General features: G+C 47.8%; 1 protein-coding gene across 1 annotated transcript; it reads left to right on the top strand.

Moving 5' to 3' along the window:
* Positions 1 to 18,435: 18,435 nt before the first annotated feature.
* Positions 18,436 to 25,453, top strand: FOXA1 (forkhead box A1). The gene is made up of 2 exons (XM_035109059.3): positions 18,436 to 18,821; positions 22,335 to 25,453. The coding sequence occupies exons 1-2, from the start codon at positions 18,750 to 18,752 to the stop codon at positions 23,640 to 23,642; spliced, it is 1,380 nt and encodes a 459-aa protein (XP_034964950.3). The 5' UTR covers positions 18,436 to 18,749; the 3' UTR covers positions 23,643 to 25,453.
* The last annotated feature ends 1,374 nt before the right edge of the window (positions 25,454 to 26,827 follow it).

Raw genomic sequence — 26,827 nt, 5'->3', positions numbered from 1 at the left:
AGGTCTCATACACCCCAGGTAGTGTGGTTGCTGACCTTGAGCCAGACATCTTGGAGAGTGAAGTCAAATGGGCCTTAGAAAGCATTGCTAATAACAAGGCCAGTGGAAGTGATGATATTCCAGCTGAACTATTTAAAATTTTAAAAGATGATGCTGTTAAGGTGCTACACCCAATATGCCAGCAAGTTTGGAAAACTCAGCAATGGCCAGAGGATTGGAGAAGATCAGTCTACATCCCAATTCCAAAGAAGGGGAGTGCCAAAGAATGCTCCAACTACCGCACAATTGCGCTCATTTCACACGCTAGCAAGGTTATGCTTAAAATTCTACAAGGCAGGCTTAGGCAGTATGTGGACCGAGAACTCCCAGAAGTGCAAGCTGGATTTCGAAAGGGCAGAGGAACCAGAGACCAAATAGCAAACATGCGCTGGATTATGGAGAAAGCTAGAGAGTTCCAGAAAAACGTCTACTTCTGCTTCATTGACTATGCAAAAGCCTTTGACTGTGTCGACCACAGCAAACTATGGCAAGTTCTTAAAGAAATGGGAGTGCCTGATCACCTCATCTGTCTCCTGAGAAATCTCTATGTGGGACAAGAAGCTACAGTTAGAACTGGATATGGAACAACTGATTGGTTCAAAATTGGGAAAGGAGTACGACAAGGTTGTATATTGTCTCCCTGCTTATTTAACTTATATGCAGAATTCATCATGCGAAAGGCTGGACTAGATGAATCCCAAGCCGGAATTAAGATTGCCGGAAGAAATATCAACAACCTCAGATATGCAGATGACACAACCTTGATGGCAGAAAGCGAGGAGGAATTAAAGAACCTTTTAATGAGGGTGAAAGAGGAGAGCGCAAAATATGGTCTGAAGCTCAACATCAAAAAAACCAAGATCATGGCCACTGGTCCCATCACCTCCTGGCAAATAGAAGGGGAAGAAATGGAGGCAGTGAGAGATTTTACTTTCTTGGGCTCCTTGATCACTGCAGATGGTGACAGCAGTCACGAAATTAAAAGACGCCTGCTTCTTGGGAGAAAAGCAATGACAAACCTAGACAGCATCTTAAAAAGCAGAGACATCACTTTGCCGACAAAGGTCCGTATAGTTAAAGCTATGGTTTTCCCAGTAGTGATGTATGGAAGTGAGAGCTGGACCATAAAGAAGGCTGATCGTCGAAGAATTGATGCTTTTGAATTATGGTGCTGGAGGAGACTCTTGAGAGTCCCATGGACTGCTAGAAGATCAAACCTATCCATTCTTAAGGAAATCAGCCCTGAGTGCTCCCTGGAAGGACAGATCGTGAAGCTGAGGCTCCAATACTTTGGCCACCTCATGAGAAGAGAAGAATCCTTGGAAAAGACCCTGATGTTGGGAAAGATTGAGGGCACTAGGAGAAGGGGACGACAGAGGACAAGATGGTTGGACAGTGTTCTCGAAGCTACGAACATGAGTTTGACCAAACTGCGGGAGGCAGTGCAAGACAGGAGTGCCTGGCGTGCTATGGTCCATGGGGTCACGAAGAGTCGGACACGACTAAACGACTAAACAACAACAATTCCTAGGTAAGTGGGCGTAGAATTGCTTGCTGAATCCAGATATCTACCTTGTTTTAAATTACTGTAAGAGTAAACTTTCTCATTCTGCCATCCAGTACTGCCCTCTACAGTTCAGTTGTTCACTACCTCAGTTAATGCTGAAAAGCCTCATTGCTGAGCTTCTTTTCTTTCGAGCCATACTGCGATGAGTGGAGGAAATACTGATATAAATTATGAAGAAAGTGGGGGCACGAGCCATACACACAGACAGGATTGTAAAAAGCAACTGATAGTACATTTTTTTAAAACTGTGCATCTGAAGAAGTGGCCTATGGTCCACAAAAGCCTATGACGTAATACATTTGTCTTTAAGATGCCAGAAGACGCTTTGTAGTTTTAAACAGTAAATAGAACCATCAGTATGCCATTTTAGGCAGCCATGACACCTCTCCACAGGAGCCACAGCAGGAGGGGCAGGACATGGCAATGAATATAAAGAGCTATTAGCATCAGGAAGGAGGACCTGAATGGAATGTTGGGATTTGCATCCGGAAGGAAGCAAAGGAAAAGCCCACAATAGGCAGAAGGGTAGCCCCTTAGCCTGTGCCACAATAGGTTCTCTGTGGGTCAGGATTCTGGCACACTGGTGAGGAACAGTTTCAGATAAATTGGCACTGTTTATTTTCCTACACTATAGCACAGTAGATGCAAGGAATCTGAGCCCTCTTCAAAGTTATTCATTTGCACAGCAAGAAAGGCCCAATCCTAATCCCATTGAAATTAATAAGAATTTCCCTTTTATCCTCTGTGGGAATAGGATTGTAGCCCCAGTGTGCAGCTTCCTTCCTACTTTGAGTTCCACAAAAAGTTGGTCAGAAGCCCAGGAAGATAAGAGGGGACAGAGGAAAAACCCAGAATTACATAATTTCTGAAGAAGTAGCATTAAATCCAATAACTATCCAGGCTACTAATTTCATATTTAAGTTTTGTTATTAATTTTTTTAAAAATCAGTCAACTAGGCATTACAATGCTAGCATTTTATTTCTGAGCATTTTAATTAAAACATGAACCCACTCTAAATGACAGAAGACTGAATGAGATGCCACACATGATATCAAATACATAGTGGATTGTCTAGTCTTTGTTGTTGTTTAGTCATTTAGTCGTGTCCGACTCTTCATGACCCCATGGACCAGAGGATGCCAGGCACTCCTGTCTTCTATTGCCTCCCGCAGTTTGGTCAAACTCATGTTTGTAGCTTCAAGAACACTGTCCAGCTGTCTTTATTTAACATTAATTTTGCTCAGGTTGTAATCAGATTGACTTGGGACACTGTGTGTTTGTCTGTGTGTCATATTTCTGAATCACGTAAACCCATACGTCGGTTTGACTTGATTCAAAATCTGAATAAGCCATGTTGGAAGCCTGGGCATCCATGGGCAGGGGAGCAGACAGGGGGGAGTTCCCACACACAGATGAACCATAACCCCCAGAGTCCCAACAGTCCCTGCTTAAAATTAGATAGATAGATGATAGATACCGGTAGATAGATAGATGATAGATAGATAGATAGATAGATAGATAGATAGATAGATAGATAGATAGATAGATAGATAGATGCTCAGTTGTATAGAACTTCTTAGCATCTTGTGATTTCCACTGAGCACCAAAAGGACATGTAGAAAGGAAATGTTTCTGAGTCTTCTCAAGGTTCATAAAGAAGAACTATAACTCAATGTCTGTGGATAGAAATGCATCCTTCCAACTCATGCATCAGAGAACACTAGTCACACAAAGCTTTGTGGATCTGACTCTTACAAAGCATAAAAGTGCTTGGAGTCCTCTCTCTGCATCTTCATTCCAAAGAACAGGGCATTTGCCATTTTAAAAGCCATGCAAAAGTTAATGTGTCACCACCACTTAAGTGGTCATGGCACCAGAAAGCCTCAGTTAATGGGAATGAGTGCAAGCAACCTTTTTGCAACCATCTATTAGCCATCAAGAGAGCTCTGATAAAGCAAGATGCTAGTGAAGGCAGAGTCTTTCTCCACTCATGCATGAATTGTTTGAGTGGGGACTATGCTAACCACCACTGATACATGGTATTCCAAAGATTGAGAAGAGGGACAACCTTTTTAAGTAAGAACCTTGGCTTAACCAATGTATTTATTCAGTAAGTAAATAACTCTAGCCAGCAGGTGGGACTGTTATCTATAAAGATTTCTAGTATTGCCTCCATAGGTGCATATTATTATTATTATTATTATTATTATTATTATTATTATTATTATTATTTTATTTTATTAAATAAAGTTCTCACAGTGACCAACAAGCATAGCTGTCAAGTTTTCCCTTTTTTAAGGGAAATTCCCTTATGCTGAATAGGCTTCCTCATGAGAAAAGGGAAAACTTGACAGCTATGCTAACAATATGCCTGCAGGAAATCCACAAGAGCAATCTTCCCTCCTGCAGTTTCCAGCAACTGGTATTGAGAAGTGTACCGCCTCCAGCCGGTGAAGGGAGAGCATAGCTTTATCCTCCATGAATTTGTCTAATCCTCTTTTAAAGTCATCCAAGTTGGTCATCACTGCTGCTTCCCATGGGAGCAAGTTTCATCGTTAAAGTAGAGGTCAAATCAGAGCAATGGTGTCATCAAGGTAGGACACCCCAATTTAGAGAAGTTATCCCACTCAGCATCTGGCTTTTTGAGGTAAAGTAAAATGCGGGTGGCGCTGTGGGTTAAACCACAGAGCCTAGGGCTTGCCGATCAGAAGGTCAGCGGTGAGCTCCCGTTGCTTGGTCCCAGCTCCTGCCAAAGCAGTTCGAAAGCATGTCAAAGTGCAAGTAGATAAATAGGTACCACTACAATGGGAAGGAAAATGGCATTTCCGTGTGCTGCTCTGGTTCACCAGAAGCGGTTTTGTCATGCTGGCCAGATGACCTGGAAGCTGTACGCTGGCTCCCTCGGCCAATAATGCGAGATGAACGCCACAACCCCAAAGTTGGACCTAATGGTCAAGGGTCCCTTTACCTTTTTAAAATGCATTACAACCCAAAGTGTTGTGTGTCCAGTCCCTTAAGACCATTAAGGCCAGAGTCAAATATTGTATTACTGTACTTAACTGCACCAATGAGTAAAAAAGTAGCAATGCTAAATAGCATTCATGTGAAGAGTTGCTCACTTTTTAATCAGCAGTAGTTCTGTGTCTTCAACAGAAAGAAGTAAAGCATTTTCTAACAAGTCTCCTGCATCAATTCATATGTTGCAAGATTGTCCCTTCATAGCATAATTACCTCTTGAGATTTATGGTCCCTTGAAATCCATCAGGCCTTTAATTATTTTATATAGGGCCATCTTGCAATAAACACAGAGGCTTTTCTTTGTATTTGCCAATCTAGCTTTTGCTTTATTTCTTTGCCAGTTTAAACACAGACATTTCCTCAACAACCCAGACTAAAATGCTGCTGTTGATTCTCTCTCTCTCTCTCTCTCTCTCTCTCTCTCTCTCTCTCTCTCTCCCCTTAACAGTTTTGATGTTTTGATCAAATTTATTTTCACCATTTTACAATGAATGTTTTGCTCCACTTAACAGAAAATTGATTTGTCAAAGCCATAGCACTCCTAAGCCAAATAGGTAGGTACCCTTATTGTTATACAAGGTCTAAAATATATCATTCACTTGACTATACAAATGTCATAAATTTGATTGTGCCAAGAAATGCAGCACCTTCTTTTGGCTTTGATGTTTATCTGTATAGTATTGTTGCTAGGTTGGTGTCGGATAATAAGAGTTGCCAACATGCTGTTGTTGTTGTTGTTTAGTCGTTTAGTCGTGTCCGACTCTTCGTGACCCCATGGACCAGAGCACGCCAGGCACTCCTGTCTTGCACTGCCTCCCGCAATTTGGTCAAACTCATGTTCGTAGCTTCGAGAACACTGTCCAACCATCTTGTCCTCTGTCGTCCCCTTCTCCTAGTGCCCTCAATCTTTCCCAACATCAGGGTCTTTTCCAAGGATTCTTCTCTTCTCATGAGGTGACCAAAGTATTGGAGCCTGAGCTTCACGATCTGTCCTTCCAGGGAGCACTCAGGGCTGATTTCCAACATGCTAGGCAGAGGGAATCTATTGGTGCTTTAGCAGAAGTTCATTCTGCAGAATTTACAAAATAAACATTATCACTTGTTCGTGTCTGTAGATCAAGCTGCTCTTAACGGCAGAGGAGCAAGTTGTTTTGTTTCTGTTTTTTAAAAAAAGCTCAACCCTACCAGGAAATGACGTAACCATAGGTAAAACAGAATAAACTATTTATTGGGCTGATATCCTGTTGTGCACACTTATTAATTTCCTCTTTCTACCTGAAAAGGTTTCTGTGAAATTCAGAGGCTTACATACATTCACCAATAAAAAGTGAATATTTAATGGAGACCTTCTCAGCAACCTGAGTTTATTAACTGATCCACCAAGATCCCTAGAGATTTTCAAGTGGTCCATGGGGTGGGGGTGGGAGCAGAACTACTGTTGTATGCAGATGTGACTTTCATAGAATTTTATCTTGTGTGAAAATGCCCTTGGATCATTATAGAAATCCACAGCTGACTTACAAATGGTTGGAAGCTGTCATGCAACCCTCCCCAAGCTGAAGCCCTCCAAATGTTTTCAACTACAACTCCTATCAGCCCTGGCCATCACAGCCTATGGTCAAGAATGATGGGAGTTGTCCAAAATATCTGAAGGGACCTTGTTGGGGGAGGCTGCTGGAATATGTCAAAACACAAATTAGGCTTTTTAGCTAAACCCATATACCTCAAAGGGCTAAATATACTGACTGACAGCTGAATCCTATTCCTGCCTCCTCAAAAGACCTATTGAATTCAATGGGACTCACTCCCAGGTATGTAGGAGGTATCTGGGACCTTTTAATCACATCAGTTTAGATCCTAATTTTTCCTGGAAAATACATGTATTTGTTATTTATGCCCTTGAAATCCGTTTCTGTATAATGTGAGTAGAATTGCAGCTTCTAATATCTCAATCCTAAACAATGAACCACTTAATCTATTTTGTATTTTTTTACCAAGTAATGACTATATGTTGAAACTTCTAGATATTAATGCAGCTAGATTTCACACATCAGTCACATTCAGCAGATGAGGGCACGTTCTCTGGCTCTTTGGACTCATCAACGGCACTGAAAACAAATTCCGGGATGAATGTATAGGCATAAATTCAGCACTGGCCAATGGCTCGTGCTACGAGTTTATCAGATGGGCGATAAACCCCGTTCCTTGCAATGCGACGCGCAACGCGATCCTGCGCAGGTTTACATGGACATATATCCCACGGAGTTGCTTAAGGAATCTTAGCGTGGTTTAACCCTCAGGATGTCGTACCCAGCTCAGAAGGCGTGGGTCCCAATCCCCGCTCAGCCCCAACATTCATTGGATCTTCTCAGGCCAGCCAGTCACTATCTCTTAATTATCCTACCTCGCAGGATTGTTGTAAGGATGTTTGTTGGAGGGAGGGAGGGAGGTTGGTTTGCAGCCTCACCCCCCGCAAACTTTCTTTGGATCTGGGCTGCCTAGTTGCTCATTTTCTGAACGAAATAGAGAAATTCCTTCAGTAGCACCTTAAAGACCAACTAAGTTTTTATTTTGGTATGAGCTTTCGTGTGCATGCACACTTCTTCTGAACGGTTCGACTCACAAGTGCCCCCGCGTTCATTCTAGGACAGGGAAACCTCTTCTCGGAATCTCCCTGATCAGAATTGTAGCCATTCAGATCGGCTGGAGGTTTCCTAGACTTTACGAAATGATCTGCTGCGGATAATGTTGCCACAGCCTGCTACATCGTAACAAAACCACGTTGCTCCAGTCTTTGACAGTTCTGTGCGCAAACACGATTATTAACCTCCTCTTCAGACTTTCTCTAGAATCTTAGTGAAAGGTATTGGCAACATAGATAGAACTTTATACAAAGCCCGAGCTGTAGTCCATCGAGCTTGGTTTAGTGACTGGCACTGGCTCTGCAGAATTTCAGAGTCGAGGACTTTGCCAGCCCTGGCCACTTGAAAAGGAGGGTGGGATTTGGACTTCTGTTTGCGAAGCCTGAGCTCTACCACTGAACTTACCATCCTTCCCTAAATTGAGGACCTCAGACGTTAGGCGTTTGGTGCCTGCGTCTTGGCACGGCGAGGTGTGTGTGTGTTTTCCCTCCCTTTCTCCGGCTACGAGTCGCGCGGCTGTAGGGTTCAGTCTGGAAAGGAATGGTTCGCACCCACTCTCCTTACCTGGGGGCTGCGATGACTCGCGTGTGTGGACGAGCAGGTGCAGATTAAAAAAAACCTCCAACAGGAAGATCAGAACAGATAAGGAAACCATGTTTGTCAGATCACTCTATATGTTCAACTTCGCTCTAATTTCGCGGGTAGGAATCACATGATATGTGTATAGGTGTGAAGGCATCCTAAAGAACGAAGTTCCAGATCGGAAATGGTTCATGGAGAGAGCTGTGCGTGCTTATTTTCCTCTCCTTACAGAGCCTTAGATGCCTTCTCCACCAACTTCTCCGAAGTCACATCAACTTCCGAGGGACAGCTGCTCAGCTGCTGCATCAAAAGACAAGGAGTCTTGTGGACCCTTGAAAAGTGGCATGTTTGGACTGCAATTCTAGTTCCATTTACCGGAGAGTAAGCCCCATTTAACTCAGTGGTCCTTTCTTTTGAGGAGACGCCTCTACGGTGGCGCGGCCATTGTGGCAGGCGCCTATCCTGAGCCTCTCTCGTCACGAAAAGTGTGGGGTCGTTAAGGCAAGTGCCCTCCAGGGACCCCCATCTTCACTGATCTTTGGTCATGTTGACTCTGGCTGATGCGAGCCCCTCTGGAGTCCAACCACATATGAAAGCCACCTCCTTGACTACGTCAGAATAAATCCTAGTTTTTAAGATGCCAGCAGAACCGTCTATTCATTTATTAGATTTCTATCCCTCAATGTGGCAGTATACATGGTTTTCCCTCACAACAACCCTGTGAGGTAGGTTCGGCTAAGTGACGCTGAATGGTCCAAGATCAACCCAATGAGCTTCTAGACTTGAGTGGGGTCTCTAGACTTGAACCCAGGTCTCCCAGGTTCGAGTCCAACCGTCTAACTCTAACCCAGTGTTTCTCAAACTTGGGTCTCCAGCTGTTTTGGACTGCAATTCCCATCATCCCTGACCCACTGGTCCTGCTAGCTAGGGATGATGGGAGTTGTAGTCCAAAATCAGCTAGAGACCCACGTTTGGGAAACCCTGCTCTAACCAGTACAACCACATCGGCTCTGATTCCAAGAATAATTAGAGCCTGCTGCCTAATGGCAGGTATAACAGGCGACCACGTCGAGCTTGAATAAAATGCAGGCCGACCTTTTGGCGGTGGGTGCCCTGTTTTGGAGACTCCATTCAAGACCCTTGATTTGTGGCAAGAGGGAAATTGCACTCGCCGCTACTGGGATGGAGAGCACATCTGACCGAGTCTCTCTGATCAACATGGGGGCAGCCTTTATTTGCACGAGGCTGGCCAGGAGCGGGATCATACGGCACACGGGTTCCTTTGAATATGTCCAAACATATTCCTTTGAATATGTCCAAACATTGGTGGGGAAATGCGTCCGATTTGCTGCTCGGTTGTTTGCAAGGAAACCAGAGAGGCTTCAGGCCCTGGTTGAGAGCGCAACCTGTTATCCCTCAGAAGCGGGAGGACGAGACAATTTCGTGCATGCGGGGTGTGTGAGGAGAGTGTCTGCGCGAGTGCTTTGTTTCCAACCGGTTGGTAAATAAATGATACTCGGGTTGCTTGCACGCTGCTTAATGGGAAAGGCGCTCCCTGGAAAGTCAAGATAAGCAGGATCAACAAATCTGGCCGAAATCTGGAGAGAGAGAAAAGCGGAGGTGTTCGGCGCTGGTGATGCGATGGGGTTGGGATCAAGAGAAAGAGTTGGGCTCCTCGCATGTGGGTTCAGGAGGTTCTGCCTCTGCCACGACTGCCTCTCTCCTCCGATCCGCGTCCAGACTCTCGTTGGGGAGCTGTTTGCTTAACAGTATCCCGAAGACCTGGGTTCAAATGTCACCTCTGCCCCGATGTCGTCATCAGACGGCCTGGCTATGATTCACAGACCACACATTTCAGACACGACGGCTTCCTTAAGCAAGCCACTCAATCTTCGAAATGGGCATAATAAATAATGGTCTAAGTTATATGGATCAAATGTATGTCTGTATGGTCTTTGCGCGCTACAGGGGCTTTACAGGAAGAGCCACGGGTGCGGTAGAGGTTAATCTAGTGTTGATCTTAGGTTGGGAGACCGAGGTTCACATCCCCGCCATCTTCTTGGCTGACCTTGGGCCAGCCCAGTTGCTGCCTCTCCACCGTACCTAGCGTTTATATTATTATAACAGCACGAGCCCACGCCTGTCTAATCTGAGTCCCAGTCAGTGAAGTCAAAGGAGCTTACTCCAAGGAAAGTGGGTATAGGATTAGAACTAAAAGGGGGTAAATATACCACCCTGAACTCTTTGGAGGAAGTGAAGAAAAATCAGGTAGATAGGTGATGATATTCTAAGTGTTGTAAGCATTTGGGAACATCCCACTAAATTCAGTGGAATATTTTAGGCTGCATCAGGCTAGCTAATAATTTATGTGGTAACCACCGTAGTGAATAAACTGAAGTCCAGAGACACCATTTAACCTACGGGTTTATTTAGTTATGTGCACACTTTTTAGTATAGTTTTCTGCAGTCTCCAGGACATAAGATCATCTCTCTGCGAACCGCTCTGAAAACACAAAAGTGAAGGGCAACATAAATATTGTAAACAAACTTCCATTATAAGTGGGGTTATTGGTTCGTTCATGTTTTTATTATGTATTTCGTGTTCTCATTTTGTATTTTTATGTTGTGAACCACCCTGTGATCTTCGGATGAAGCTATGCAAATAAAAATAAAACAAAATTCATTTTATTTCGACTCCGCCTTTTCCCTAGCTAGATTGCTTTATTTTAATTATTGCTAATTCATATGCCGTAATTTTTTTAAAAAAAAAATTGTGGGGCTAAACTTTCATTAGCTCGCCCGTGGCCAATCCTGGGGTTGGAGGCAGGAACACTCTCACCTGCGCGTGCACAGCCCACCTCCTCCGCTACAGCTGCTCAGCTCAGGTGAGGCAGGAGTGATCTCTCCCTTCCCGTCTCACAAAATGACCCATCTAATGCTTTGCGCCCAGATGATCCCAGGGTTGAGCTAGGCGTAGAGATTCTAAACCCCTAGAGGTGTACCTACCTTAATGTTTTCTCTAGTTTCCAAAATCGGTAGGATCCTGGAGAGAAACAGAAAATGTCATGGGGGAGGGCACATCAAGCTCTAGCCTCCGAGAGTCAGCCTCTCCTGACTCACCCCTATATGCCAGGGTAAAAGGTAAAGGGACCCCTGACCATTAGGTCCAGTCATGACTGACTCTGGGGTTGCGCGCTCATCTCGCATTATTGGTCGAGGGAGCCGGCGTATAGCTTCCAGGTCATGTGGCCAGCATGATAAAGCCGCTTCTGGCAAACCAGAGCAGCACATGGAAACACCGTTTACCTTCCCGCTATAGCGGTTCCTATTTATCTACTTGCATTTTGACATGCTTTCGAACTGCTAGGTTGGCAGGAGCTGGGACCGAGCAACGAGAGCTCACCCCGTCACAGGGATTCGAACCACCGACCTTCTGATCAGCAAGCCCTAGGCTCAGTGGTTTAACCACAGCGCCACCTGGGTCCTCACCCCTATATGCCCAAAACATCCGGTTGGGAACTCAGCGGGGATTGTTTCTTGCGTAATGGGAGAAAAAAGGTCGGCGCTCCAAATTTGGAAGGCTCGCCCTGATTACTTGAAATTGATTTGAATGGGTTCCAAAATCTGAAAAGGCACGAAAATTTCGCACAGAAAACAAGCTTGGAGAAAAGCAAACCACTTCACGCGTCTGGAAGTAAAGGAGAGTGAAAGGCAAAGTACTGTAAAGGCAAGCTTCTGGCTTCTCTGACCCGGATCAGAACCTTCCAGCCTCCAACCCTTCTAGTTCTTAATTCTTCATATACATACCGGGAAAATCAGTCCTTCCTATACAGTACAGTACTGTATATGGAATTGCGCCTGTGAAACTTCCCACTGGCTGAGCCGCTGAGATGGCTCGGAATGTTCACCAACATTCCAAGTGCGGGGATCAAAACTAACGACACTGGCAAACCAGAAACTATGAATGGAGGGGAAATTCATGGCTTAGCTGGATTTGAAATACTGTATAAGAGGACAGGAGTTTTGTGGGACAGGCTAGGGACTGGCAAGAAATCTCAGGAGGTAAGGAATCTAAAGACAGGGAGCGCAGGAGCTGAGGGAGCAGGTCATACCAGGCAGTCAGGCTGCAGTCCTAACCGCAATTACTCTCGAGTCAGCCCCATTGCACACAGGGGGACTTAGGTATTTCCAAGTAAGCATGCAGAGGATTGCATTTTAAGAAACTGATAAATAAGGTGGCGGCTTGAGGGGGCGAGTCGAAGAGGGCAAGGGGGGCTCTGAAATGTACATATTGAATTGAAGCCAGGCGTTTTGGAGCTTCCACCATCCTAGTTTTTTCCTTGAATTGGCGCTTGTATTGTATTCTATTGGCGCACGCGTATGTATGTGTGTTCTGAGCAACGGGGTTTAGGAATAGCCGGGGAAACGGAAGATCCCGCGCCCTCTGTGCAGAAACCACTTGGTTAAGGCGCGCAGAAGCTGTTGAAATCCAGTGCCTCCCCGCCCCCCCCCACACATCCAGAAAAGGTGTCTCTCCCTCCTCCTTGTACCCGAGTAAAGGCGCTGTTAACAATTTTGCCCACAAGACCGATCCTGACATGAAAATTGGATTTCATCTCCGCTTTGATGGGGATCCTGCAGGCAGCCGAGAGCAGAGGCGGGACTGGGCTTCACTTCCCCCGAGCTGAATGCTTCACTCCCCCCCCCAATTATTAAGAGCATAATGTTTGCTGTATTCCTTGGCTAAACAAAAAGCCAAGGCTGCGTTTCATCTTTCTTTTGTCCAAGCCGGAGAGAAGGCGTTTAATTTTGGAAGGATGGCGAGTTCGAAGGAAACGACCAACATCTATTTATTATTGATGATAATGATGAGCGTGGATAGTTTTGCACTAAACACAAAGCCGGCGAGGGAAATTTTTTAGGATCTGTAGCTAGAAAGCTGCCCTGCTCCGAAACTAGCTGTGACATCTGGGACAACAGTGAGCTAAATAGACCATTGTTGTTACCCAGCAAGCTCATCCTTTTGCTTCAGAAGGATTAGATGCGAAATTCCGGTCATCCGCAACTCCATTATCAGGTTTTAAACAAACAACCTTTAAAAAAAACTTCCTCTGCTCATCCCTTTTTGCAAGGAGGAGATCCTTTTTTACACTGATCTTACGATTTCGGCTATCTTAATGGAGAAATCTAATTATCTAAACACTGACTGAGGAAAGCGAGAAGCCTCAGTTTCCCCCTTAGGATAGAAGGGGAAGCTGAGGTCACCCGCCTCCACTAGAGGAAAAACGGTGAGAGTCTTCCTCGTCCAGGTTAGCAGTCGCATCTGGGGCTGCATTACCTGACAAATGTCAATTAGAACACACCAGGGTATCAAGGGGAAGCGGAAGGCAACTTCCAAGCTAGCGAGCTTTCTGCCGACCTGCACGCAAGTGAAAGGGGTGGGGGTGGGGAGTGTATCAACGATGAGAACTGCAGGCCCGGTGCTAAAATAGCTACAGCACTGGGAAAGTGCCCCACTGAAATCAGTGGGAAATACTGTCTAAGGATCAGTTGCCAAGTTAATCTGCAGCAGCAAAAAAAAAAAGGGGGGGTGTCGTGTCATCTTAAATGTCAACTGATTTATTGTGGCATTAGTTTCCGTGAACACTCCACTTCATCAGAAACGTAACGTGTAAATATGAACTTGCAATCAATTGTTTTCCATTTTCATGGTAGTCGTGCATCTGGTGAAGCGAAGCGGGCTAGGACTGTGGTCGTAATAAATATGTTGGTCTTTAAGATGAAACAGCACTCTTTGCTGATTTTGCTAATGGAACAGCTCATTGCAAAGCACGTTCACTTGGAAGAAAGTACCAGGCGTTTAAAGCGGTTTCTTCCTAATGATTAGGATTGGAGCCAATTTGGGTTCCAGGGTTTAGTTTGTTTACAGTGCTACAAATAAGCGTCTTGTGCATCCGGTTAAGAGTCTATTGTTCCCAGAGAGACAAACAGCCATTCTTTCCCATTACTTGCGAGGAGGAGTCTGGGTTTTGTGCAATATTTACAGCAAAGTCCTAACCATGACCGCTCATAAATATAGAGTTCGATGGGGCTCATTCCTAGGTAAGTAAGTGGGGTTAGGTTTGCAGCCTTAGGGGGAGAATGAAACCCTGTTGGCGCATCGATTTTATAGCCGAGGCCCTACCACTGTTGCATTTCCCTTGAGAGGAAAAAAAGGAGAGACCCTTGGTAAATGTGTGTGAACGAAGAGAGACAGACTCTGTAAAACACAGACGTAGACGAAGAATTGCCATGGTCGAGTCTCTCCTAAATATGATGAGCGTATCGTTGTTCTGTTTCTTAACATAACAAGGAGTCTCGCGGCATCTTAAAGATGAACAGGTTTATGGTGGGGCGAGCTACCCTGATCTGGAGTCCAGTGTACCACTACCTCATGAGGTCGTGCTCCTTAGTCCACAATGATTTATACCCCCCCCAAAAAAAATCCGTTCATCTTGTGCCTATTTTTTATTACAGTACTGTACAGTATGTTCCTTTTGCTGCAATGGGCTGTCAGATATTCCCCACCGGCCGCATGGATTCTCTCCCTCGGGATTATCCATTTCCTCGCTTTCTCCTGGAGCAGGAGAAATTCAGCAGCGCTGAAACGCTTGTCCACACGCACCTTGCTAGGGATCCTTCAGACAGCAGGAACGCCGTGCTTAAAGGAAGGAGTTATTCAGTGCTTTCCAAGCAGTCTATCCCCCGGGGAGTTAAAGATCAGGGGTGTATGGGCTGTCTCGCACCCCATCACCACTGCCCTACACCCCCAATAAGCCGCAAGAGGAGAGCAAAGCGCTTAGCGAGGGTGCCATCGGACCTCTCTCCTTCCTGAGCGCATTCCTTTGAAAGTGCGCACCAGGAGGGGATGTGCGAATGAGCCCCACTAATCTGTTTTTTCCTCCGAGATGCTTAGGCTCAGCAGAGGTCGGCTCTTAGTGTTGTTGGGTTTTTTTAAAAATAACACCTCCTAGAAACAATTACGGATTCTCAGTCCAACACACCTGCGTTCCCCCCACCTCTTGGCTCAAGTGCCGTCTGGTATGCAGCCGGGAGAGGGATGTTCCCGCAGTGGGCGACGCGCTTAGGCGAGTTTTGCTCGCATCCGGGAGCCCTGCGGAGCTTGCGTCCCGTTGAAGTCTGAGCAGCAAACCTGCCGATCGCTTGGGATGCCGGGCATCGGGTCCTCGGGTCGCCTCGTTCCGTCCAGCAGCTGCGTCTCAAAAAAACAGGTGTGCGCGCTTGAGGTTGTGGCCGGTCAACAGGAGGCGCTGTGACTTTATACAAGCGGAGCAGCTTGGCCCAGAGTTGTGCCTTCGGGCTCAGTGTCACACACAAATCTCTCATCAACCTCTGAGCAGAGAATTCACAACAACCACAAAGTGGGGTCCGGGCGTCCTTCCTTTGCTGGTGCTTTCTGCTTAAGGTTTGCAAGAGGACAATTTAAAAAAATATATATATTTAAACTTTATTGCACCAAACCAAACTTTGAGTTCAGGTTTGAGTTGGAAACTTTTTGCACGCTGTTCGAAAGTGTTCCAATCAAAATAAGAATAAATAATAATAATAATTAGTATTAATAGTAGCAACAAAACAAAAGCTATTTTATTCCCCTATTCTGGTGTAATATATTTCTGGAGCTTTAAAGGGATGAGGAACTAGGCACTTTTGGTCAATTAATGGAAAGGGGGTTTCTCTGGTCATTTAAGCTATGCACACACGCACGCCCACACACACGGCATTTATTTAATGATTTATTTATTTTGCTTTCAATTAAGCTCTACCTTGAAATCAATGGCGTATACTTCCACATATGTGTGTTTCAGGATCCGGTTGCTTGAAGCAGGTTCTAAGTGAGCTGCCACCTTATCCTATACCCACCTGAGGGTGGTTGTCATTTTTTAAGGGCGGGAGCCTGGAAGCAAGCAATGCTGCAATCCTAAAGACTGGAAGTCACACTCATTGAAATCTGCGAGACTTGTTACCTATGGTGAGACTGAAAAGGTGTCCAGAGTTCCACCCTGCCAAAATCAATCCCGGTCCACATAAATGAACAAGACTCATAAATGCTTCACTGAAATGAATGGGGCTTTAAGCAACTGCATCATGGTGCCCATTCATCGCAATGGGAGCTACTTAGGATCGGAGAGGTCCATCATCAGCCTGGCAGTCAGGAGCATCTCTTCCCGCACCCCTGGCCCTCTTTTTCTCCAAGTCCCAAGTAAAGGTTGTGCCTTCTGTAGCAATTCATCCCTACGTATTGTATTTCAATGCGTCTTTAATTTACAGTGTGATCATATTCAAAAGCAGTTTGTCCTTTCGTGCTTTTATCTTTTATTTCCTTAATGGCACATTTTCATCCCTTGTTCTCTCCTGCTGATTTGAGACATTTGTTTGTTTCAAGGATTTAACTTAATTCTGTTGCCAGATTTCAGGCGGCTGCGGCCAGAGAAAGGACAAAGAGAGAGAGAGGGATGAGAGAGGCCGCCTTTTGTTGACAGGTTTAAACCATATGTCTTACACCAAGGACGTTACCTTAATTTTTTTATATACAAAATCGCGTTATTTGCTTACTTTAAATGGTTCAATGTAAATGGAACAACAAATAGATGTGATTGAAAACTATTATCTGTGTATCGCCTTGCTGTGTCTCAAGAACGACATAAAAACGAAAAACTGGATGCACAACCTGTGTAAACCAAAACGCTTGTTACGGATCTAAGATTTATCCAGCAAAATCAATAATATTTTTTTTAAAAAAACCTGATGCTATCATGTTTTCCCAACCCCCAAAAAGGAAAAGGAGCCCCAGTTAGCCAGGGCAAAATGTTAGAATTTGAAAGCATATTTTATTCCATCGGTTGCATTGGAACTAAATCGCCTTTTCAGCCTCATCCTACTCAGTAAGGCCAAATGACTTTACTGGGATCTGCTCTTGAGGAAGTATGCACGCAGTCCGGTGCTATGTAACGTTACTCGGAAGGGACACTTACTATGTTCTTAGAGAGAGGGTTGCGCTTGCGCCCCCGTAGGATTGCAGGCACTGGCCCTAATAATTAACATTATTTGGAATAGAGGACAGGCTGAGAAGCCTCGGTCTCGGTTTAAGCAGCGACCCTGTGCACCAAACCGGCAACAAACCCCACAGAACATAGCGGAACTTATGTCTAGGATCGCTCTGTAAATAGAAAAGAGCGTGAACCTAGACGACGTGCGTTCGACCGGTGTCCCACTGCTACCGATGGGCAAAATAACTGGACCCACGCCCCACTGACTTCAACGGGAACTAAGTTCAATTAACAAAGACTAGATCCAACCCATGGAAAATCTCTTCCACCGTGGTGCCCCCCTCCTTGTCCAGAGCCCCTGAAACAAATTTCTGGACCGATTTGCTTGTTTCCACGAAGTGGTTCCCCATCCTCCGCGGCTGGCCACCAACGTTTGGGGGCAATGAAGACAGCACTCTGTAAATGGACCCTCAGCCCATTTACTCAGAAGCAGCCCTATTCGAGTTAAGGGTAGGGTGGGATCTGCAGAGGATCGCCTCACACAAAAGCAAGGGATCCCGGCAAATTTACCGCGAAGCAAGACCTCTTCCTCCTCTAGGAAGGTCCTCTGTCTTAGTCCCACGCAGCCCCAGGGGCGTGGATCGGGGCCTCCGTCCCGGGAATGGGGAGGACCAGGCCAGACTGCCCACTTCCCAGCCGGGGACGCTGGCCAGTCACCCACCAGCCAGGCCAGGCGCGCGAGGGAGGGGTGGCGGGCGCGCAGGCTGGCTGGCCGCGAAGCTGCTCGGCATGACTCACCTGGGCCGCTTGCCAAGCCAAGCCTGGCCGACCTCGCTATTCATTGGGACCGCGCGCGTCACGCGGAGTGACTCATTCACACGGCGGCTTGGGGCTGCTGGACGGCGCGGGGACGGGGCCAAAAAGGAGCGGGGGAAAGCCCGTGCGCAAAAAAGGCGAAACTGCCTCAGGAGCTGTCTGGGGAGATGGCCAGGCAAACGGGGAACTGTGTGTGTGCTGGGGGGTGGGGGCAGAGAGGCACACTTGGGCTCCATCCCCAACCCCAGAAGCGGCCACCAAGTGAAAGGGGGCGCCTCTGCTACCCACCCCCTCGAGTAAAGCCAGCCAGCCAGCCCTAGGCGCATGCTGCTCTTCCCAATCCAAGCAGAGAGGGGGCTGTGCTCGCCTCTCTCTTGGCATTCCCCCTCGCCTCTCCCCTTCCCCAATGGAGAGAGGGAGGGAGGGGGTTGGAGGAAAGGAGGGGGCAGTAGTTTCCCGTTCCCCTCCTCCCTTTACGGGTCCCCACTTCTGTCTTTTTCTCTCCCCCCCCCCAACAACACGTCGGTGCGCTTAAGCCAATTACACCGCTTTGCGCCTAAAGTGCCGCCCCGGGGGAGTTGCGCGTTGCCTTGTTTGCAGGTGCATCTCCGGCTTTGTAGGTGCGAACGTCTTTGTGCGGGCGGACAAATGGGGAGAGGAGGGAGAGGAGGAGGAGGAGGAGGAGGAGGAGGAGGAGGAGGAGGAGGAGGAGGAGGAGGAGGAGGAGGAGGAGGAGGAGGAGGCGCTGCTGGAGCCGCTGGTGCCTCTCCTGCCGCCGCTGCCGCTGGTGCGACGACGTAAGATCCACCTCAGCTCAACTCCCCTCGCATCCCAGCCAGCACTTCCTCACTTCCTCGAGTGGCTGCCCGCCGCACACCGCTTGCTGCTGCTGCTGCTGCCGCTGCCTCCTCCGCCGGGGGGCTTGATCGAGCCGCAGCTCGGCTTTCCCCGCTCCGGGACTGCGGGCGGGGGGGCTCCCCGGACCCGCCACTCGCCGGGAGGGGCTGGATGGTTACCCCGGGCAGGCTGGTTCCAGGATGTTAGGGACCGTGAAAATGGAAGGGCACGAGACGAGCGATTGGAACAGCTACTACGCCGACACGCAGGAGGTGAGCCGAGCGGGGTGCGGGGAGGGCTTGGGAAGGGGACTCCGTCCGTCCCCTCGAGGTGTGACGGGGGGGTGTGAGAGAGAGGGGGAGCCAGGGTCCGCTCTCAAGAGTCCGACGAAGCCCAGGTCTGCCTCCCTCGACCTTCCAGCTGCCCGGGAACCCGGGAAGGAAGGCGCCAAAGAGAAACTAGAGGGCAGCGGGGAGATGCCCCTGGCCGTCGAGTGGACAGAAGACAGGAGTCCTTGGTTTCTTTCTAGGATCTCTCCATGGAGACCCAACGCATCTTGATTCTGAGTTAGGGCCTTGATGTGTGGGGCAGGGGGTGGGGTTGTTTGAGGCAAAGAACACTTCTACCCCTCCTGTCGGGGAAAGCTTTCTGTCTCGTCGGCCGCCTCCTCTCTCCCTCCCACCCCTCACCTGGGTTGCTATTGCACTCTGCTGAGCATAACAATCGTTCGTGTGTACTTTGCAACACGCTTCTTTCAAGGCGGCGGAGGAATAAAAACTGAAACGGGGGCAATTTTCCCCGCGACCGGCGGGTGGCGCTGCGGAGAATAGGATCTCTGGAGCCTGTGACCAGGAACCGGGCTCTTTTTTGGCATTGTCCATTCATATCCACGTTCCTGATTTAACAATATGCTCCAAAGAACTTCCAAGAAAAGATCAAAGACGAGCAAACGAACAATAACGGGTGGAGGAGCATGTAAAACCCCAATGGGGCGGGGGGGAAAGAGAGATTAATGGGGCCCTCTTAACTGACTAGGGAGTGAAATATCCCCCCAAAATGGCTTCAACTGCGAACCGAGCCTTACAGAACGTGAAAGGGAAAGTGACAAGATGATACGGACAAAAATAAAGGTGGGGGCGGGGAGGGAGAGGCACCCAAGATCAAGCAGACCTGACGGCGTGTGTGCAAAAAAGCAGATATTGCTCAACAGTGCTTTCCTCCCCAGAGTTAACAGTCTTGGGTTCATATGCGCTGCCCGAGCAGGCTGTAGACTCCGGCTGAACATATGTGTTTGTGTAGGCTGTCGTATTCCGGATTCTTATTTAATACTGAAGGGTCAACAGGGGCCAAGGAAGGGGTTTAGATTAAATGTATGCCTCTTCCCAGCGCCATAGGCACTCCGGAAGGGGGGGACCCTAAAATACCGCTAGTATGATAATGTAGGGCCCTTCATTGGTAAGCATAATTCATCCTCCGCCCCAGATTTTCCTCTCTCTCTTAATTTGATTGTTCGGTGTTCTATTGACAAGTTTACATCCAGTTTTATTTATCGCTCACCCGCCCGAACACATTATATTACCACCCATTCTTGCTCTGTGAAGGATACTTGAATATTTTTTTTAACGTATTTGTTTTATAAATCATGGCACTCCAGGCAAGGGGGGGAAAAATGATTCATTTATGGAGAAATAGTTTTATATCGAAATATATAATGTTTATATAGAAATTATATTCTCCATCAGTTATGCTTAGTCACACTCATAATCTTAGGATTGTTTACTAAAAAAGAAAAAAAAGTCACAAGTAGGGGAGCCGTCGGTGTATCACCTATAACAACCACCTCTACGCTGCCGGAGAGATACTCTGCTAGAAATCTCAGGCATATTAGAAATCTCTTAGCTTTTAGGAATTTGGGATTCTAATTATACTAGAGAACTGGGAATAAACCTACTGAACGTTTAAAACACAAGCAAACTAGGAAGCGAACCTATGGGATACCCTTTTCCGGATTCAAGTCCCTGCATTAGCTGCAGTTGTTTTAGTAATTATATTTTTAAAAAATTAAGCGGGGGTTCACTTTCTCGGTTTATTTTTTTTCCCACTTGATTTTTTTGTTTTTTAAATTTAGAGTTGGACTTCTTGGTCTGTTCTTTTATTCCAGACCGTTCTGTTATTTGGGACTCAACGTGGGGAAACTGGCTGAATCTTAATTTAGAGACGGTCGAAAGGTTTAATGAAGTTTCGGTTGACTATAAACCTCGGGAAAATAGGTGGGCGGAGGGAAGCCACCTTCCCCCCCCCCACCACCACCTCCAAAAAAAGGCTGTGTTGTTATGGGCCCAAAAGGTGCAGTTGTTCATTTGCAGTTGTTCATTTTGAAGAAAACTTCCTGGCAGGCCAGGAATGTGGGGGCAGCCAGCACAGAAGAGCAGAGAGAGAGAGAGAAGAGGGACCCGGGGTTTGTGTCAAAGAGGCCGCAAAGTTTGTTTTTCCCACCAGCCTCTCTCTGAGACTTTGGGAAGCTTTGGGGGAAGGAGGCCGAGGAGGAGCCACGACCTCGGAGAGCTCCATTTCGGATTTCGACAGGGCCTCCTTCGGGGAAGGCACCTGCCTCCGCGGCCTAGCCCAGTGACAATTGATCCGCCACCCGCTTGGGTCAGCGCCGCAAGCCGTTGGGTTTCCCTCCCTTCCTAGGGATGCGCTTTCTTGTGGCGGCGAGGCTGGCGATCTTGGGGGGAATGGCGGCTTCTCTCTCACCGACCTTTCTCTTCCCCCGCTGTAATTCTTAAGTGTATTTAATTCTCACTGGTGTTTCCCTCGATTTTTTTTTTTAAAAAACGAAATAGTACACGACCTGGCCTTGGAAAAGGGGAATTTCTGAAGGAAGAGCCGGGCTTCTTCGGGTCTTGTCTCAGCCGGCGCTTTGCTCTTGCGGGACCTGTGAACGTCTGTGGGTGTCTGATTCTTTGGGGCGACCGGTTCGTCCCCCGCGTGTTCCCGAGCTCTGGTTTGTTGGGCATAATTTGACACCCGCAGCCACCTACTCACGCGGCCAGGATCTTTCCTTCCTAAGAACAGGGCCTCGTCTTAACGATACAGGCCGCATCCAAACATCTCCATTTTTACTTTATGTGGAGATTGGGGTGGGGGGCTACAGCGGTTTGTGGTTGATCCTCCGCACTCTTTACTTTGAAGGAAGAAAAACGTTCTAACAGGATGCGCGCCAAATCGGTGCAAATTGGGACTTTTTACATATACGTCTTAGTTCTCCTATAAAGTTAGATCGCCTAGATTCGTAGTGTCGCTGTCCTTCAAATGCAAACCGCGTGTGCGTGTGTGAAACCTCTCCTTTCCTTTTCACACAGCCCCCCACTCCCCCCCCAACAAACCTCCTGATCCACCCAGGGCCAATATATTTCTAGAGTTTGGAGGATCAACCTGGACACACACGCTTCCCCTTTAGCGAACCCTGTGATAAATCGTAGGCTAGAGACTAGGATATGGTTAAGAAGGGCTGCTTTGAGAGCAGTTTGTGAGCGACAGTCCAGATCCTAATCCTCGCCGGCTGGTTGCATGAGAAAGGAATCTTACGAGAGCAGCTGGGAATTCACCGAGGTGGCCAATAAAGGCAAAGGTGGGAAGGGACTGTGGCAGCCACTGGGGCCACCGAGGGGAAGGAAGGTTAGGAAGGCAGGCAGGTGCGCTCCGGCTTGTCGCCTCCTTTCGGCCGTCTAAGTTAAGATTCAGCCAGTTCCCCCATGTCTAACCAGTGTCTCCCTCCGCAGGCCTACTCGACGGTGCCTGTGGGCAACATGAACTCTGGCCTGGGCTCCATGAACTCCATGAACACCTACATGAGCATGAACGCCATGACCACCAGCGGCAACATGACGTCGGGCTCCTTCAACGTGTCCTACGCCAACCCCAGCCTGGGCGCGGGCCTGAGCCCTGGGGCGTCGGGGGGCGCCATGAACAGCATGTCGGCCATGGGCTCGGCGCTCAGCCCCGGCGGCATGAACGCGATGGGCAGCCCGCAGGCCTCTCTGAACGGGCTGGGCGCTTATGGGGCCATGGGTCCTCCGTGCATGAGCCCCATGGGGTATGCCGCGCCGTCGCTGAGCCGCGGCGGGCGGGACGCCAAGAGCTTCAAGCGCAGCTACCCGCACGCCAAGCCACCCTACTCGTACATCTCGCTCATTACCATGGCCATCCAGCAGGCGCCCAGCAAGATGCTCACGCTGAGCGAGATCTACCAGTGGATCATGGACCTGTTCCCCTACTACCGCCAGAACCAGCAACGCTGGCAGAACTCCATCCGCCACTCGCTCTCCTTCAACGACTGCTTCGTCAAGGTGGCGCGCTCGCCCGACAAGCCTGGCAAGGGCTCCTACTGGACGCTGCACCCGGACTCGGGCAACATGTTCGAGAACGGCTGCTACCTGCGCCGGCAGAAGCGCTTCAAGTGCGACAAGCAGCCCGGAGGCGGCAAAGCGGGACAAGGTGCCGTCGGAGGAGGAGGTGGTGGTGGTGGCGGCGGCGGCAACGGCAGCGAAGGCAGGAAAGACCCCGGAGGAGGAGGTTCGCCTTTGCACCGAGGCGCCAAAGGAGGCCAGCTAGAGTCCGCCCCTTCGAATCCCGGCTCAGGCAGCCCGCAAGGCCTGGACCACAGCGGGAGTGGAGCTGAGCTGAAGCCGTCGGTGGCTTCGGCTGCTGCTGCGGCTGCTGCTGCTGCTGCCGCGGCAGCGGTGGCAGCGGCCTCTGTGCCCCCCGGGCCGAGCTTGGCCTCGCTGGGTCACCCGGGCCACTCTCTGGGTCACCACGAGTCTCAGCTGCACCTCAAGGGCGACCCGCACTATTCCTTCAACCACCCGTTCTCCATTAACAACCTCATGTCCTCCTCCGAACAGCAGCACAAGCTGGACTTCAAGGCTTACGAGCAAGCGCTGCAATATTCCTCCTACGGGGCCGGGCTGCCGGGAGGGCTGCCTCTGGGCAGCGCGTCCATGGGCGGTCGGGGAGGCATTGAGCCCTCGGCCCTGGAGCCGTCCTACTACCAAGGTGTGTATTCCAGACCCGTCCTAAATACGTCTTAGCTGGCAGGGACTCGAGGGCGCACCGAGCAGAAATCTTCCTCCCCAGCAGGGCTGGTTGGTTTTGCCTCTCCCATCCTCCCCCTTCTCCTAGATCTCTCAGCCGAAACTGACGGTGCGTTTCCCCCAACACCATCCCTGCGAGGCGGGGGAAGCAAAAGGAGAAGGGGGGAGAGCAGAAGAAAAGACTGTTACTTTATTATTGTTATTGTTATTATTATTGTATAACCCACCCACCCCAAATGCATCCTGTTTATTCTATTTTGGCCTGGAAAGTCCAGCAAATCGCATCCAACTCCGCAAATGGATACTGTATATATGCCCACCTTCCCTCGCCATGACCACGAAAGAAAGATTGATTTCCAACCTGTAAATTATTATTATTATTGGTGGATTCCTGTCCCGCCCCCAACTTTAACTTTCTTCAGTGTAATCTCACCAGATTTAGTACCTTAACCAATAAAAGCAGGCCTAAGAAGATGCCTTATTCTAGTGAGCCAGAGTCAGACCTCTGGCTGCAAGGTCTCAAGACTGAGCTGTTCCAAGTCCCCCCCATCCAGCCCAGCCTTTACATAGATAGACAAATAAATAAAAGGCAGAATGAGGTGGAACCGGGGGCCTTCTCTGCAGGCACAGGCCTCTCCAGCTAAAGTCCCAAATGGAGAGGTTTAAGTTAAATTTAAATTAGGAAGTCCTCCAGGGACAGGCGATACAGTGCTGAACATCTAAGTATACACACAAAAAAACATATACAAAAAAAGCCAAGAGAGTCCTTGAACAGAACAGCCCCAGGTCCCACCTGAGAGACTTGGGGAAAGTAAATCTCCTAACCAAGCCAGAGTTGATCTGGCTGGTTCGGAATGGCTCCCTTGGGAGAGATAGGTCACACGCACATGGACCGTAGGGCCTGATCCTGAACCCCCTTGCCCTGACTCTGCAAAGTGACAGGGGTCGCGGCTGGATATGGATGCAAAGTCGCACGGGTCGCAGTCGTTTAATTTCCCCCCTTCCCTCCCAAGCTGTTACTAAAGCGTCTCCTTCACCGGGAAGCGCCCTGGCCACGTGGACGGGCGGTTATTTAATCCCAGGACCCCTTCCCCGCCGCGTGCGTTCTAGAACCATATTTATCCGAACAACAATAATTATTGTCGTTCTCCTCTCCCTCCACCGAATATTTTAAGATAGAAGGGATTCTCTCCCTCCCTCTCCTCTTCATCAGATCACTCTATGACATAGCTGCCAAGTTTTCCCTTTTCTCGCGAGGAAGCCTATTCAGCATAATGGAAAATCCCTTAAAAAGGGGATAACTTGGCAGCTATGCTCTATGACCAGCCATGATTCTGCCCCTCTCGAATTTCTTGTGGCCGCTTAATTATCGCCGTTGTTAGCACGTTCATTCAGTGTTAATGCACTTTCCACCGTTTTTTTACACGATGTTTTGGCCTAGCCAGACGGGTTGCTTCCCTTCCTCCCGCCCCCCTTCCCCTCCTTGTTCGCTTTCACGACGTCCTTAATTTATTTGCACGGTTTTATTACTTTCTTTCTTTACAGCTTGAAAGTGCTTTTAAATAACGGTTTTAAAAAATGACACACACCATTTAAAAGAAAATAAAAAAATATTAATTTTATAATAAATGTGATTGTAATTGAAAAAAAATATGTTTTGATTTTTTTAAAGGAAAAAATGACAATATAAGCAGCGACGTATGTTTTTGGGTTTTTTTGCACCCCCTTTCTCTCTCTCTCTCTCTCTCTCTCTCTCTCTCATTTGCAGTTAAGGACTTTAAATAAATCGAATATTATCAACGAGAGAATTTTTTGGGTTATTTTATTTTGTTCCATTATTGGGTAGGATGGCTACCTCTATATTAATTAAATGGTCTGAAATAGAAAGAGATGGAGGGGGTAAACAAAAGATGTTGGTTCCCCCTCCCCTTTCCTAGCTGATAAATTAGGAGCTCACAGGGGCTTCTGTGATGCAGAATAGGGATGGCCACAACCCATTCTTAGTAGACGCACATTAAATATATATTTTTAATGTACTGAATATCTAACAAGCAGCGCATTCCTACAGGGCGAGGGGAGTCTATCACAAACTTAAACCTTCTCTCCTTATGTATGGGAAGAAAAAAGAGCACCCGATCTGCCCTAGATTGCATTAAAGGGATACTGTTATTGTTTCCTCCCAGCAGAGAAATGTTGGTTTTAATTTGGGAGATAGGGTTGTGGTTCTACTATTGTAATGTGAATTATCGAGTGATGAAGCCCCCTCACCCCTCTATTTTACATTAACAAAAGGCTCAAGTTTTAATCGACCACCATAAGAACACGGGTGCGAAATGCCTGCAGCAACCCAAACAGGGATGTTGCCAATGGCTTTAGTGAGAAATGGGTTGGATTCACTTAGCGAGTTTTAAAAATATAAGCTGTGTCGGTTGCTGAAGCTGGCTCTGTTGCCCTCGCTTTCTTGTTCACTGGAAGGAGGCTTTGCAGTTTGGTGGTGAATTCTAGTGTGCAGTTTTCCTAAGTCTTTGCTGAGGAACGCCTTGTAGCTTCACTTTGTAGTGGAATTTAGCGCCAAGTTAGCAAAAGAGGAGGAATCGGCGCTGCTCTCACTTTCCTGTTCCTGTCCGCACCTCCCTTTAAATTAGCTGAAGTTACTGCTTGCAATATTTTTTTTTGGAAATCCAATCCTTCCCCGCTTCCCCACAAAGTTTACCAATACACAAGTTTGTGTATCGAGTTGCTAGTTAGTGTTTAAGTGTGTCCTCTGTATATTATTGGACCTCCATTGTAGCTGTTCATATTCAGATTTCGCTGTTGACGAAAGCCTTTGGAATGAGACCATTTTAAGTAACGCTTTCGGTATTATTTTTATTCCATCAGTATGTCTGTACAAGAGGCCAATTCTCTATTTCTAAGAGTCTTAATAAATGCTTTCAGGGTATATGGCTGCAAACTTAGACACACTTGGGGGGGGAGGCATCCCACTGAATTCAGAGGGACATACATAGGGGAAACATGGACCTACACATACAACTGGAGTCCAATCCTATGCATGAAACCCCACTGAATTCCGGATGATAGCAACCAGTGAGGCAAGGATCCAGGATCAGACTTGGTAGGTAGAATGATTCTCTCTACCCTTGTAGCAGTAGAAACAATGTAGCAATCCCAAACAGCTCCAG

The sequence above is a fragment of the Zootoca vivipara genome, chromosome 1 (assembly GCF_965207765.1).
Source record: "Zootoca vivipara chromosome 1, rZooViv2.hap1.1, whole genome shotgun sequence".
In the NCBI taxonomy this organism is placed as follows: domain Eukaryota; kingdom Metazoa; phylum Chordata; class Lepidosauria; order Squamata; family Lacertidae; genus Zootoca; species Zootoca vivipara.
Note: the sequence above shows the minus strand (reverse complement) of the source record. Positions and strands in the feature narration are given on the sequence as shown.

Excerpts from the sequence above, each read along its gene's own strand:
- FOXA1 (XM_035109059.3), top strand. The coding sequence starts at position 18,750 with ATGTTAGGGACCGTGAAAATGGAAGGGCACGAGACGAGCGATTGGAAC. Across the intron at positions 18,822-22,334 it reads ACTACGCCGACACGCAGGAG|GCCTACTCGACGGTGCCTGT; the intron begins GTGAGCCGAGCG and ends CTCCCTCCGCAG.